At 49.1% G+C, this 13835-nt stretch overlaps 7 protein-coding genes across 7 annotated transcripts; 3 read left to right on the top strand and 4 right to left on the bottom strand.

The window, feature by feature from the left end:
* The first annotated feature begins 41 nt into the window (after positions 1-41).
* N7446_009310 (C2H2-type zinc finger protein) lies at positions 42-3020 on the top strand. The gene is made up of 5 exons (XM_058518055.1): positions 42-191; positions 251-655; positions 753-1040; positions 1090-2128; positions 2184-3020. Exons 1-5 carry the CDS (start codon positions 77-79, stop codon positions 2914-2916), a joined length of 2580 nt encoding a protein of 859 aa, XP_058368843.1. The 5' UTR covers positions 42-76; the 3' UTR covers positions 2917-3020.
* A 798-nt stretch (positions 3021-3818) lies between these two features.
* N7446_009309 (WD40 repeat domain-containing protein) lies at positions 3819-5860 on the top strand (the record flags this gene model as incomplete). The annotated part of the gene is made up of 3 exons (XM_058518054.1): positions 3819-3858; positions 3936-5583; positions 5635-5860. 3 exons carry the CDS (start codon positions 3819-3821, stop codon positions 5858-5860), a joined length of 1914 nt encoding a protein of 637 aa, XP_058368842.1.
* A 277-nt stretch (positions 5861-6137) lies between these two features.
* Positions 6138-7085, bottom strand: N7446_009308 (uncharacterized protein; the record flags this gene model as incomplete). The annotated part of the gene is made up of 1 exon (XM_058518053.1): positions 6138-7085. The coding sequence occupies one exon, from the start codon at positions 7083-7085 to the stop codon at positions 6138-6140; it is 948 nt and encodes a 315-aa protein (XP_058368841.1).
* Positions 7086-7396: 311 nt separating this feature from the next.
* Positions 7397-8152, top strand: N7446_009307 (PRP38 family protein; the record flags this gene model as incomplete). The annotated part of the gene is made up of 1 exon (XM_058518052.1): positions 7397-8152. The coding sequence occupies one exon, from the start codon at positions 7397-7399 to the stop codon at positions 8150-8152; it is 756 nt and encodes a 251-aa protein (XP_058368840.1).
* A 446-nt stretch (positions 8153-8598) lies between these two features.
* Positions 8599-10209, bottom strand: N7446_009306 (heme-dependent oxidative N-demethylase family protein; the record flags this gene model as incomplete). Its single annotated transcript, XM_058518051.1, has 3 exons — positions 8599-9079; positions 9153-9618; positions 9684-10209. The coding sequence occupies 3 exons, from the start codon at positions 10207-10209 to the stop codon at positions 8599-8601; spliced, it is 1473 nt and encodes a 490-aa protein (XP_058368839.1).
* Positions 10210-11253: 1044 nt separating this feature from the next.
* On the bottom strand, positions 11254-12024 carry N7446_009305 (uncharacterized protein; the record flags this gene model as incomplete). Its single annotated transcript, XM_058518050.1, has 1 exon — positions 11254-12024. The coding sequence occupies one exon, from the start codon at positions 12022-12024 to the stop codon at positions 11254-11256; it is 771 nt and encodes a 256-aa protein (XP_058368838.1).
* A 1276-nt stretch (positions 12025-13300) lies between these two features.
* Positions 13301-13663, bottom strand: N7446_009304 (uncharacterized protein; the record flags this gene model as incomplete). The annotated part of the gene is made up of 1 exon (XM_058518049.1): positions 13301-13663. The coding sequence occupies one exon, from the start codon at positions 13661-13663 to the stop codon at positions 13301-13303; it is 363 nt and encodes a 120-aa protein (XP_058368837.1).
* Positions 13664-13835: the final 172 nt, after the last annotated feature.

Here is a 13835-nt window from a genome sequence, read left to right as displayed (position 1 = left end):
CTCCTATCTCGACACCCACATTCCACTTCCCAGGTATCTTCGTCTCCAATCCAGTTCTCCATCCCCCAATGTTTCAATGGCGTCCCCATCACCCCCGTTACAAAGGGCCCGTGGAGCAAGGGCACGCATATGCGTGCACTGCGGTCGGAGCTTCCGGCGAACAGAGCATTTGGAGCGTCACATTCGCACCCGTAAGCTGGATTGGAGCACCTGGGCAGATCCTGAGGGGCAAGTACTGACCCATAATCAGACACCAAGGAGAAGCCATTTATTTGTTTCTGTGGGGCAGCGTTCACTAGAAGGGATCTACTGAAGCGTCACACGCGCATCTCCCACCAAGATGGCCTTACCTCGCCAAGTGCGCCGCCTGAGCCGACCGCAAAGTCGGATTTCCAGCCAGCACATCATCCTGCAGCTATCCCGCAATATGATACACCATCCCGCTCGGTAGGGCCCCTTGCAGGACCGTCTGCTGTGCACCAATGGCCTGCTGCACAGAGTACACCTTATATAGACCAGAGCCATGCTGCTGGCATGCTTCCTGCAGCTGCGGCTGCCCCGAACCCGGCTATGGAGGCACATCCCGGTATGATGCATGATCCAGATATGCTTCAAGCTGCGCAATTGCTTCTTCCTGGTGATTACCAGGCTACAGGTACGTCTCCAAAATATTGCGTAGTATATTCTTGCACGGGATAAGCTGTTTGGCTGCATTTCTGCTATTGGTTTTATTTTGCTTAACATTATGATAGCGCAACCTATGCCTTACCTACCTGAAGATTTAAACCATTTTCAAGAGTTTACTCACTTCTTGGATTCAATCGGCCTACCTGGAGAATGGCTTCCCAGCGAAGGAGAAACATCCCAAACACAAGAAGTCCCTCTGGAAAATGTCCAAGACGCCGCCCGACCGACTCAAGATCAACAGGAAAGGCAGCGACGAAATCCAGGTGGTACATCTCGGGGAGACTCACCATTTCGATCATGGCTTCCGTCTGTACCAAGAGGTGACCAGAGCTTAGGGAACCTCTCCGATTCTGGTAAGCCGTTCATCTGTTTTGCACCCAAACTATGCTAATATCATTCCAGAACCCCCACAAGTAGCAAAGAAAACATCGCGATTCAGTGTCACTGAAGACCAACGCTTTCGACTCGCAGCCTCCCTTGAAGACTTCCGCAACGTCATTCCTGACTTCGTGCTGCCATCTCGACATACATTGACGCGATATCTCACGTCCTACTTCGAAGGATTTCAACCTCATCTTCCGTTTATGCACATACCAACTTTTCATATTAATGAACGTGCCCCTGAGGTCATCCTCGCCATAATGACGATTGGCGCTCAATATCGATTTGAACATCGCAACGCAGAAAGGATCTTCCACGTCTCTAAAGCGGTCCTCTTCGAACGAATGTCCCGAGAATCCCGTCTTCCTTCTAAACCTAGCTACAGTTCAGCCTCTCAAGTGCCGCTGGGGATCCCGCCATATTCCAACTTCGGAGACCAATCCCTCACAGCACCGCAGGTAGCAGCGGAACGAAATGCTTCATGGAAGCAGATTGAAGTCACCCGCTGTCTGCTCATTCTGATGGGCTACGCCACTTGGGAGAACGCGCGACTGGTACAAGAAGCCTTCCACCTGCAGGGATTGTTGGTTCGACACCTCCGTGAGGCTGGTTTGACAGAAGACCCCTTGCGCTCAGATCCACGAGCGCCTCTTGATTGGTATGAATGGGCTGATCAAGAATCTGGCCGACGTACAAAGTTGATTGCATTCTGTTTCGTCCACATCCACAGTATCGCATACAACGCCTATCCCTCTCTGCGCAGTAATGAGATTCATCTGCGGCTACCTTGTTCCACCATGGAATGGATTGCAGCCACCCCTCAAGAATGGGAAGCCGCTCAACGGGAGAGAGGTCCTCAGCAGCTATTCTTCCAGGATGCCTTGACCCTTCTTCTACAGAAGTCCCGATCAGCCGTGCCGTTGGATCCTATCCCGGCACCATTGGGTAACTATATTCTCCTCCACGGTCTCCTACAAAGAATTCATCTCGTGAGCGAGCTATCATTACCAAATGGAAACCACTCCACAACTCTCCCTACCGAAGAGCTTAACAAACTAGAGTAAGTCCGATTTAATTTCACCTGCCCTTCTATAAGGTATCCTAACCAGCGACAGACGAGCTCTTCGTTCCTGGACCTCAGTATGGCAACAAGCCCCCGAGTCCAGTCTCGATCCACACAACGCCAATGGTCCAATCCCATTCACCTCAAGCGCTTTCCTAGGCCTTGCCTACGTCCGCCTCTCTATAAATCTAGGCCCTTACCGACGCCTCGAAACTCGTGATCCAGTGGTCATCGCCTCAGCACTCCGACGCTCCCCACGCCCAGAGCGAAGCTACCGCCTCATCCCAGCTCTTATCTACGCTGCCCATGCTCTTAGCATCCCCGTGCGTCTCGGTATTGACCATATTGCTCGCAGTCAGGCTTTCTTCTGGAGTGTGCGTCATTCGCTTGCTAGTCTTGAGTGTGCTGTGCTGCTGAGCAAGTGGCTCTTTAGTCTTGCTGAGGCCGGGCCGGATCAATCTTTGAGCGGTATCTTCATTCCCCAGTGCCTAATTTTCCGCAAATCTTCTCTCTCCTTTCAAACTTGGCTTAATATATTGAAGCTCATTTCTAACCCTCTTTTTACAGAAAATGAAACCCGTATTCTACGATGGACACGTTGCATAATCGAGGAAGCATACTCATCTATAGATTTAGATGAAGGTGAGGCATTGCCGAACCTTGAACCGGCTTCTTTGGGCATGGCTGTTCTCAAGCTGTGGGCCCGATTGTTCAGCACGAACACCCAGTGGCCATTTATCAATGTCCTTGGGCAGAGTTTGGAACGATACATGACTATGATCTGATATTAAATATTTTATGCCTGGACTTTGTACATAACAAGGGATGTCGGATGATGACGGTGATTAATAACTTTTATTTGCTTTAGAGCTAGATACCTTTAACAATGGCTTTTTGAATACACGCAGAGACCAGGAGCGGCGTATAGTGTTTGGCTTAAGACAGACGGCAATCTACCTGGCTGGACTCAGGTCTACCTAGGTATAAAGATTAAATTGCTAGTAGAGGGAGTGGTGACAGAGGGAGTATTAGGAGGTACACGGCCCCCACAGATATGGGAAAACAAAAGTGAGAATATAGAAACGTGCCTATGAACAGTTGAAAGAAGCGAAGGATATGATTGAACCCGGCGGGATCCAAAATGGATGCTTCTCACATCCCAAACAAAACGATATGTAATAATAATTAGTATTGTTCAATCTCTCCTACCATATACAGTAAGTGCAAATACTAATTCAAGCCCAGAAAAGAAGGAAATTTCCATCCAAAAAAGCCCGAAAGTCAATACAACGGTTCTTCCACTTGCACTCAATGCCCTGGCAATGCTTCCTAGTGCTGGCTTCATCAGTCGTGAATGCAGTGAGTTAGGGTATGGGATGTATGCCAGGATCGACGGTGATTGGCCAGACGCCAAGAAGTGGCCCTGCGGATCCACGGATTGTCGGGGTCGCGTTAAGCCGCAACTCCCCTCCGCACCTTCGGAGATACTTCAGCTCTTCTTCTGCACGTGTGCGAGAGCTTGACACACGAATATCCGCGATACAGCATTCCTTTACCCTGCAACTGGGTCCCGTTTGCGAGCTCTTCGTTTGTTTGCAGGCTCCGATCCGATCCCTCCTTCAATTGCGCGTGACAGCAACGGCCTCCACTCTGCAGCTGGCGCTCAAACGAGCCTTCAGAGACAAACATGGCATCTCTTGAAGAGGAGGAGGACCGTGATATGGGAGGTATGGCTCTGGCACCGCTCAATGGCTGGCCCATCGATTTGAATTTCATTGGCTAACCACCTTCCGAGTTCTTCTAGGCTCCCAAGACGGAAGTTCCGATAATGAGAACGAGATTGACGATACAATGCGTGATGTCGATGATGGCGAAGGAGACAACGATCAAGACCAAGACCAAGACCAAGACCAAGATGCGGACAGTCCCTCCAACACGAGCCAGGCCTCTGAGGGCGCTGGAATTACCTCACAACAGAACACCGATGGTGATAGCTCAAGGCTAGAAGCATTCTCTATCTATCACCCTAGCGTGCGCGCCGAGTGTCTCACTGCCAAAACGTACGATGTCGTACCTACTACTGCTGCGCCGCATGCCACCTCGATCAATGCCATTACGGCTACCGCAGACATGCGCTGGGTCTTCACCGGAGGGTCGGATGGCTTTGTGCGGAAGTTCAACTGGGCAGATTCGATCAACAGCAAGCTCATGCTGACTGTGGCGCAACGGCATCCCTTCGTGGATAGTGTCGTGAAAGCTGGAGTGCTGATGACGTACTGGGAGAACATGGATGGGAGCCACTTGTCGCCGGTGTACTCCCTGGCTAGCCAGAGCGAAGGCTTATGGCTGCTGACTGGGCTCGAGTCTGGTGCAATTCGATTGCAGACTTTGCGCCACGACGAGGGCAAGGAGATTGCTCTTCTGCAACAACATACCTCTGCGGTGTCCTCACTGAACTTGACATCAGATGAAGAATCATTGCTCTCTGGAAGCTGGGATAAGCGGGTCTTCGACTGGGATCTCAACACCGGACAGGCTAGACGGGCCTTTGGAGGCAGTGCTGGGCAAATTTCTGCCATGCAGATCCGTCCGGAATCAACTCTTCCAGTACCCAGGGACACTATTGACCTCCACCAGACTAATGGCACGTATGCGTCCAATTATGCAGCAGTTGGGACAGATAGTTTCAACTTTATGGATACCTCACAGGACGCCGGAGACGCAGGTCAAGCCGAAAACCCGCAGGCGGGTTCACCGGCGGACTCACTGTTTGGTGGAGCCGATTCGTTATTCGGCGATGCGGATGGAGGTGCAGCCGATGGTGGCGCCCCATCTGGGGGTGTATTCGGGGTAGACGAGGACGATGAATTTGGCAGAGCCATGGCCCACGGAGCTATGGCAGATGCAGATGCGCCGGGTGAAATTGACGACGAAGTGCCAGCACCTCCTAGCATCGCAAATGCTCAGACTGAACAAAGCAAAGTGGCAGGAAAATCACCTTTGAAGCCAGATCCTTCGAGTCAGCAGATAGATTCGAACGATTCCAACATCCCCACTGGAGCAGTACAGCCTGTTGTCAATGGAATTCCCAAGGCAGAGGATCTCGAGACATCTCATGGTCAGGACTTCTCACAAAATATGCAATCCGAGCAAGGCATCCAGACAGATAACACGTTCCTGGCTGCGTCCATCGATGGAACAATCCGCATATGGGACCGCCGACAGCCCGATCCAGTTGCTCGCATAACCCCTCAAAACGTCCCTCCCTGGTGTATGAACGCCTGCTGGTCCCCCGATGGGAACTATATCTATGCAGGACGACGAAATGGCACTGTCGAGGAGTACAGTCTCCACAAGGGTCTCAGAAATGCTGAACGGACATTCAAATTCCCCCAGGGAAGTGGACCAGTGACAGCACTTAAGGCCATGCCGAATGGGCGGCATCTCGTCTGGTGAGCAAAAATTAATCACTCGATTGACATCTCTTCTAACTTTTGCTTTAGTGCCTCTCATGATATCCTCCGTCTCTACGACCTACAAAACGACCAGAATGAGCAGTCCCGCTCAGCTGTGCCCTTCCTCATTATTCCAGGTCACCGGACAGGAACTATTTCACAACTTTTCGTTGATAACGCGTGTCGCTACATGATCTCTACAAGCGGGAACCGTGGCTGGGAGGGTAACACCACTGAGGTCCTCCTCGGCTATGAGATTGGAGTACCTCAATAGACTGGTTCATAGTGGGCGTTGAAAGAAATCGTAATCGATATTGACATAATTTACGAATATCATGACTTGCAGGCCCAAAACGTGGATTTTAAAGTAGTCAATAGTAATTGTTATAGCCAAAAGTAGAGCTGGTCGGCGAAGAAATGTTTGAGCACGGAATATTCCACATATGAAGCTATGTCCCAAGAAAGTAAACCAAATAATCTAAACGCCAGATGCTACCCAAGGGAAGTTTGTTGCCAGCATGTACAAGAACATGTCACATAATATAACGAAGTCATTGCTCGTCATGAATTATTTCATCAAAATTTATACCCTCGCAGACTTCAGCTTGCTGGGATCGCCAAGCTCCAAAATAAGGATTGCCAGACCACTTGACGCGTCCGTCTCGGTCACTGTCAAAATAAACATAACCAGGCTCATCCCCAATCTCAGCTAGTCTTGCAGCGCGCTTCGGCTCAGCCACGAGATCACCAAATCCAGGCAGTGCGACATTGGGAATATGGGTTCTTGCCTCAACATTGCCGCCCTCAATATTATTGACTGTTATTAGATATGTAGAAGGCAGAGGCTCATCGCGGTTGGCACGGAGCGGCATAGGGATCCAAGCTTCGTTGTTGAACGATTCTTGTCGGTTCTTGTCATGGCGGAGAGGTAGTGGCCGAGCCAGGAACATGTCATCCAGCTTGCCTGTATCTAGCAACAGACCTGGTGTTTGGACATACAGTACACTGTCATACTGCATGAACTGGATCTGGCCTAGCCGGAGCAGTTTGCTGTTTGTCGTTAAGTACCCCGCAGTTGTGGCAGCAGACATGTCGATGGGGAGTAGCCAGATATCGTACTTTGTACTGGCTGCACGCAGTATGGATAGAGCTGCAGAGGCGGATTTCCCAAGTTTTTTGGGGGACATTCGGTCCCATTGTTGTGGGTACATAAACAGACGATCCTGGACGGCTGTTCCGTTTGTTGATAGTTGTTTAAAGAAGAGAATGGCTGAGCAGATATCCGAGGGGTCTGGCTCAGACAGGAGCTGGAGATAGGCATAGTTTCCAGGTGAGCTTGAGTGCTGATCTGATACCCCTCGCTTTTGAGCGGGCTTTTGGAATGCGGAGCCCGGGGCCCCATGTTTCCCCATTGAGGTATCATCTTGAGGTCGTAGGGCATATTGAATGTTCTTGACAGATTGTTGTTGCAGTACATATCCTGAGAGAAATAGTAGCATGGTGAATATGCAGATCACTCCCATCGACACGATGGCCGAGACCGTGGAGGACGTTAAGAGGACCATGATCGGGTTGACTGCATGGACTAAGACAAATAGACAGGATTGAAATGTCAAATCTGCATACCACGGATATATGTTAGTTATCAAGATACAACATCAAGCCACTTTGGCAATGTCTCATCAAGTGTTTCATGACATCAAGTTGTTTACGGGGTTGGCCGTGCGACTATCGATAAGGCGGAAGTCTTGGCATTGACACTTGGGTTTTCACTTCTCATCTTCGCTCTCAGCAAGCCCTCAACGCCAAAATGACCTCCCATCGCGCCGATGCCAGCACCTTCCTCGATAACCGTGGCTACACGGGGCCCCTGGTTCGCGGTGTCAATCCCGTCACTCTCTTCGAAAAAGCCGTACGCGACCGCATCACCGACTCGTACTACTGGAAAGAACAGTGCTTCGGTTTGAACGCAGCGACCTTGTGTGATCGTGCCGTCGAGCTCACCTTCATCGGTGGTACCTACGGTGTTTCGGAGAAGCCAAGCCCATTCCTCTGCCTCGCCTTCAAGCTCCTACAGCTTGGACCGGACAAAGACGTCATCCTCGAACTGCTTAATTTCACCGACCCCGGCAGCGACGAGGAGGAGGACCCAGAGAATGGAGTCGTCAAGGATCGCGGCGACTTTAAATACTTGCGCGCATTGGCCGCTTTCTACGTGCGACTGACTTTCGACGCGGTTGATGTCTACAAAACCCTCGAGCCTCTTCTCCTCGATTACCGGAAACTGAAGCGACGGGTACGCGACACATTCACGCTTACCTTTATGGATCAGTTTGTCGACGACCTTCTAACCAAGGACCGTGTGTGCGGTACTAGTCTGTGGAAGTTGCCGCCGCGAGCTCAGCTGGAGGATCTGGATATGTTGGATGAGCGCATTAGCCCGCTCCAAGATGAGCTCGAGGAGCTGGATCGCGACAGCAATGACGGTGATTCCGAGAAGAGCCGACAGGGCAGCGATGTTGGATCCCCGCGCAGGAGCCAGGAGGATGCCGAGGGCGACGATTGAGCAATTCTGCGACTCAACGAGCCCCTTTCATTTCCCACTCGGAATCCTATTCTGGACAGATCATCCGGTCACATAGAGACCCCACCGTCTGTAGACATATCTGTCTCGACTTCCAGGCTACTAAAGCCTGCTCACGTCGTGCAGAAATCACGCCCACCACCTGCAACACTGCTGGATGGCATCGCCTCGAGGAACCACGACATCGAATGATACCACCCTCCTGTCACACTGGCGATAGTACAAATTTCTTGAATCCCGCTCAAATGATTGTGCCTATGGAAATCACTTGTTCGATATTGAATATCATCGATCTCAATCATGTACATTCGAGTCAACTTGCAGAGAGATGTATCCCGAACATCAAACTACCCACTTTAGGAATCATGACAGAAATGAGATCAACACATGATAGTATCAGACACAGAATAAATCATACCAAACTAACCCTAGAATCCCTGCTGCCGATGCCACTTCTCCTGCCAACCCTTAAACCACGGACTATCATCCAAAGTAGCGACCTCCCAATCCTTCGGAACCCAGCCTTTATCTTCCTGCTCTTTCGCCCATTCCTTCAAACTAGGTAGCAAGACATGTTGCACGTGCCATACACCCTTGTATTCCATGAGATGCTTCTTACCATCCGTGAGGAGCTTCGCGACCAAAGTCGGCACACCAGGCTCATCGCGGAATTCCTTGACGGGAGTGAAAAGGCCCTTGAAGTTGAAGACAACAGCGCCCGACAAGGGAAGCCGTCTCAAGGTCTGCCAGTCTACTCGCAGATGGCACTCATCAAGCGCCAGATCAGGCCGCTGAGATAGCCGGAGCTTTTCGTGCGGGTCGCCCGGTGGCATATACAATGGCTGCCCGATTTCCAAACCCCAGGATCCTCTCTGGATTGGTTTCTCGGTGGGCATCTTGGTAAAGAACCTGGATACCACGTCCAATTAGTCGCCCCGTATTGAATTACTGCACCGGAAGAAAGAAAGAACAAGCAACTCACCGATCCATGGAGAACTGCATCTTCTCCTTGTAATCTGGAATAGGCTCATGAATCTCATGCAACTGCTTCCCAACTTTAGTCGCTACATTCCATCCCAACGCCGAGCAGATGACGGCCGCACGCAGGAAGTAATATCCCGTCGTGTCATCACGAAGCATGATACCGAAATCCTCTGGTACGTTATCCAGCAGGACCTCAAGAGGAGGCTTAGCCGTCACGTCCTGCTCTGTACCGAGGATCTTGTTATGCAGTATCCGATTGTCCACCAGGGTGAAATACTGTGGATACCGAGCACAGATGAACTGCAGTACCATTTCCATGATCTCCTTGCAGGCCAACTCGGACCCTGGCATACAATCGAGTACTTCCTTGCCCCTCGTTGCATACAATTCCTTGCGCTGGGCAATGCGCTTTTTGTATGTATTTTCAAGCTCGATCCACCAGTCAGATTCAAGCTTTGTTAAAGCTGTTTGAAGATTCGTGGGTAAATTAGTCTTAGATCATGTAATATTAGGGCTATTGGAGACGTACACATGGTCTGGTGGTATGCCCATCTGAACGGACGATAAGGCCGAGGCAGTGCCTTCTCAATATCAAATTCGGGATATGGGCTGGGAAGGGGTACTCCACTCAAGGTCGCATAGTCTGGGAAGTCCCCCAGTGCCTTGATTTCATGCACAGAAAATCCCGTCGGGGTATATTTGTTACCTAGGCTTGACCTATAGTCGGCGCTCATGGGCAGGATGTTGCGATGGACTTCGTCTTCGCTCACGTCGCGGTATGGCGCATTCGCACATTTTATATCGGCTAGTGCTTTTCTGCGTTGGGGTGGTAAAGCGGTGGTATAGGTGGACGGCGATTTTGGGCTTGTTGCAGTCTTTTCTGGGGAGAAGGATCGAGGTGGTGTTGTAGCTGTTGAGTTCTTTCGACCTCGCAGCGTGATTCCGGTCAAGTAAGACTTTCCGAGTGCTTTGTTGACAAGGGCATAAAGTACAGTGGCGGCTAGCAGGATCAATCCGATTCGCCATAGTTGCTCCGGGCTTGATAGGGCGTTCATGTTGGCTTAAATGATGCGCATTAGGGCAAGCCAATGCTGGATGGCAAGGGAATGTACAATTCTTGGATTGAGGTAGTCGCAGTTGGATCACTGCAGTCGCAAAGGGCTTTCCAACAGTATGTATCAAGCCACGGACGAACGGGGGCCAAAGCGAATAAGTACTCTCCGGGATAATATAGTAGGATTAATGTTCGGATACTGTTGCACCTGGACAAGAGGTGTCCGAAGCGGGGGAAAGCTTGTATCCTTTCAGAATGATTGGACATACGCATCGAGTAGCTTCTTTGGTCACCTATCTCGACTGCTTTTTCCGTGTTAGGCGATGAATTGCTGCTTGTGTCTATTCATTTCTCTACGTCAGAGGTGGCATGTTGACAGATGCAAATGATAGGCTTATCTTGACATTATCTTACCATGAGCAACCTATATCTACTTCGCATAACCGGATATATATACGTCCATAGGTTTAGTCTACGCTCTGGCCTCTGTACTGCGTTGCATCTCAAAGGCATTTACACTACATTCGCCCATTCGTATTTTCTTGGAGAATCTTACCCCATTTGAATGACTAGCTCAGAGATATCTGTAGTTTTAAGCATGACTATATAATGACGTAGAGGTAGATAGTCAACTACAGAGCTATAGTTGAGTCTAGAAACCGAGGTCGACGGATGTGTTCATTTCGATATCATATTGCAAAGGGCGAGTATTGAACCAACTAGCAGTGTCTTGAAATTTTATGATTCTATTTGCAACCGAAAACCAAAGATAAGGAGTGGAAGTAGTGCACTGAAGGGGAAGCAAGCTCGCGTTACTTAAAAGGGTAAAACTATCCCGAGGCTTGGCAAATGACTGGGGTATGGGGTGAAGCAATGTCAATTTATTCCCCTCAACTAATATCACAAATATCAAAGCAAGGTGCATTTAATTCACGCGCGATAGCAAATTATCAGCAAGTTAGAACCCGAGAAAATGAAATAGCGAATCCAGACCGGTTGCGTGGGACAGCGGGAAAACACAAGAAGACGGAGGATGTTTCGGCCATCACACCATGCCAGCTTCAACGCCTTGTTCAAAGCATCGATACACCTTTTGCATGGCGAAGGGGCTCTTAAGATCCATCCCTAACTCAGCGGCAATCAGGAGACTTCCCTCGTTGCCTGAGATGGCATCCATGAAGCGGGAGAATTCAATGGCGTTGTCGACAGGATGTCCGATGACCTTAGCCAATTTCCGGCTGGTTGCTTCGAACTGCTTGATAAACGATCGTCGATCACCACCGTCATAGTGCATGCTTCGCCAAGATTGATACTTTTCAACCAGAGCTCGCAGACTTCCTTTTCCGTAGGTGTCCTGCAACCACGTGAACAGTTCGAAGGCCTTTCCAGTCTCACCTTCGCGAAAGGGACAAGCAAGGTTAGCATCCAGAGTCGTGAGAAGGACATTGTAGGCGGTAGTGCTTTTGATCAACCATGCGTGGTCAATACTGGCATTGCTGCCTTCTCCGCTGATATCGTTCAAGGCCGCCATGAGGTCATCCATCTGGATTTGGGTCACAAATGGCGGAAGGGAGGCCCGTTCTTGGGCAAGGACGCTTCTGATGAGCTGCATGTCTTCTTCGAAAGTTTCATGGTAGTGGGAAGGCCGGAGCTTTTCTCCAGTGGCGATGGACCAGTGATCGGAAAACGTGAAGCGCATGGCAAGTTCCAGCTTGCCGACCCACGTGGAATAGTTCGAGGTGCCTTTTAATTTTGGAACAGCAAACCCTCCAATGAGGACGTAGGTACTAGGATCCATGCGGGCAATACCTTGCATATGGATCGGGGGAGGGCGGCGAATGTCGATGTTTGTAGAAGACTTTGCAAAATGTAAGATGAAGGGATGACGATTGGATTTGCTATAAATGTGAAAGTGGGAAGTTTGCGGATTTGCGCCGGTTCTTTGACGATGATAAGTGCGTTACCATGTAGAAGGTGAATACTGAGGGACCTGTAAAGATCAAAGTAACTGTTTCTTCTTCGTGTAATGCCTCAGAGAGAACTCGGGTTTGTCAATTGTTAGCAAATGGAATGTCGTTCTATGATGAGAATAAGCCCCCGGTATCTGACTGTGGTAAAAGCTTGGATCGAATAGCAAGACTGATAGGAGAGAACAGTGGGTATCGGGGACGCAAAGGAACGAGTAACACTTGCGAGTGAGTGCCGGCAGAGCTGTCTGTGATGGATTGAAGATAAGCCTAGTATGCTCAGTAAAGATTAAAGATATAAGATTGGAAAAGAGAAATAAAAGCTGATTTTCTCACTGTAAAGGTTTGTAAGGAAGTAAAAATATCTGTCGTGGGCCAAGCACTGAAATATCGGAAAGGGGGATAATACAACGGTCGTAAGGATTGCAGACGAAAGGTGGAGATGGGGAATGCAAAGGAAGAGAGGCTGGAGGAGAGAGATATTCATTTTTATATTGCTCCTAGTTGAGATACGTCAACAAAAGTTCATCTTGTTCTTATCATACATTGCTCGACTCTCTACTTTATGCAGTTTTGTATCCGATACTACGTTAGGTCACATTATCAATAGTAAAAGAATGCCGAGGATAGAAATCCATATGTGATGTAAAAGTGAGACTTGAATGAGAGAAAACAGAAGTGTTTTTTAACGCTTGAAACGTCCCCTTGCACAATGAGAGCTAGAAGCGAGTACATGTAGAATTATAGCATAGAAATGTAAAAGTTTTTTACATGCAACGAAGTCTCTAGGAAAATTTGCAATATGATAGACAGGAGACGGGAAAGACAGAGGGAATTTACAATACAGGTAAATTAGGAGGCTGAATCATTAATTGATTTATGGGAAGGATATTGATGTATTACTTTAAGATTCGACAAGGGAAAAGCGGAAATCAAACAATAAAAATGTTTTTATATAAAAGAAGGCCTATATATTTTGTTCCCAAGGGTGCGATCAAAATCCACGGACAAATCAAACGGGCAGTCAAGCAAACAAATTCTGGAGGCCCCACTAGCCTCATCATCTCCAAGGTAAAAGCCCAAAAAGAGCTATTCGAAAGGGGTGGATCTGTCTACCTTCCTTTATTACCTCTGTTCATTCAACCAGCGGAAAAGATAGATCCTATCGAGTCGGGTCTTCCCAATGCGGCATTGCTCCTGGTACCCTTTTGCGAACTGCATAGCAGCAAAAGCAATACTTTCACCTGTGTCATAGGAAGACATAGGGACTCGCAACGAAAGACAGCATGACTTCTTATGGTGCAAGGCCTCAGAGCTGATAGAAGCCTTTCCGGATCGAATACGACCAATCACAATATCAAACAGTTGTTCATCGCTCCACGAGTAGTCATCCTGGTCGAATTTGACGTTGACCCAGCAAGAAAGCTGGTCCCATTGATCGGTTTCCCAGATATTCTGACCGTCTTGAATGAGCATACCCATTGGCATTTTGGCTGGCTTTCGATGAGGCAAAAGGTGTTAAATATAGTTTGCAATGGAGAGCTTATAATGATGGGGAAGTAGCAGCCAGCGTCAGTAGACAGATATCTTTCTGGATATTTGGCTGAGGATGTGACTGCAGCAGTAATGCAAAGCAGCGAGGCCGTTTAAATATTTGTTC

This window comes from Penicillium canescens (assembly GCF_028828765.1).
Source record: "Penicillium canescens strain IBT 15451 chromosome Unknown utg000006l_segment0_segment0, whole genome shotgun sequence".
NCBI lineage: Eukaryota > Fungi > Ascomycota > Eurotiomycetes > Eurotiales > Aspergillaceae > Penicillium > Penicillium canescens.
This window is presented reverse-complemented; position numbering and strand designations above follow the sequence as displayed.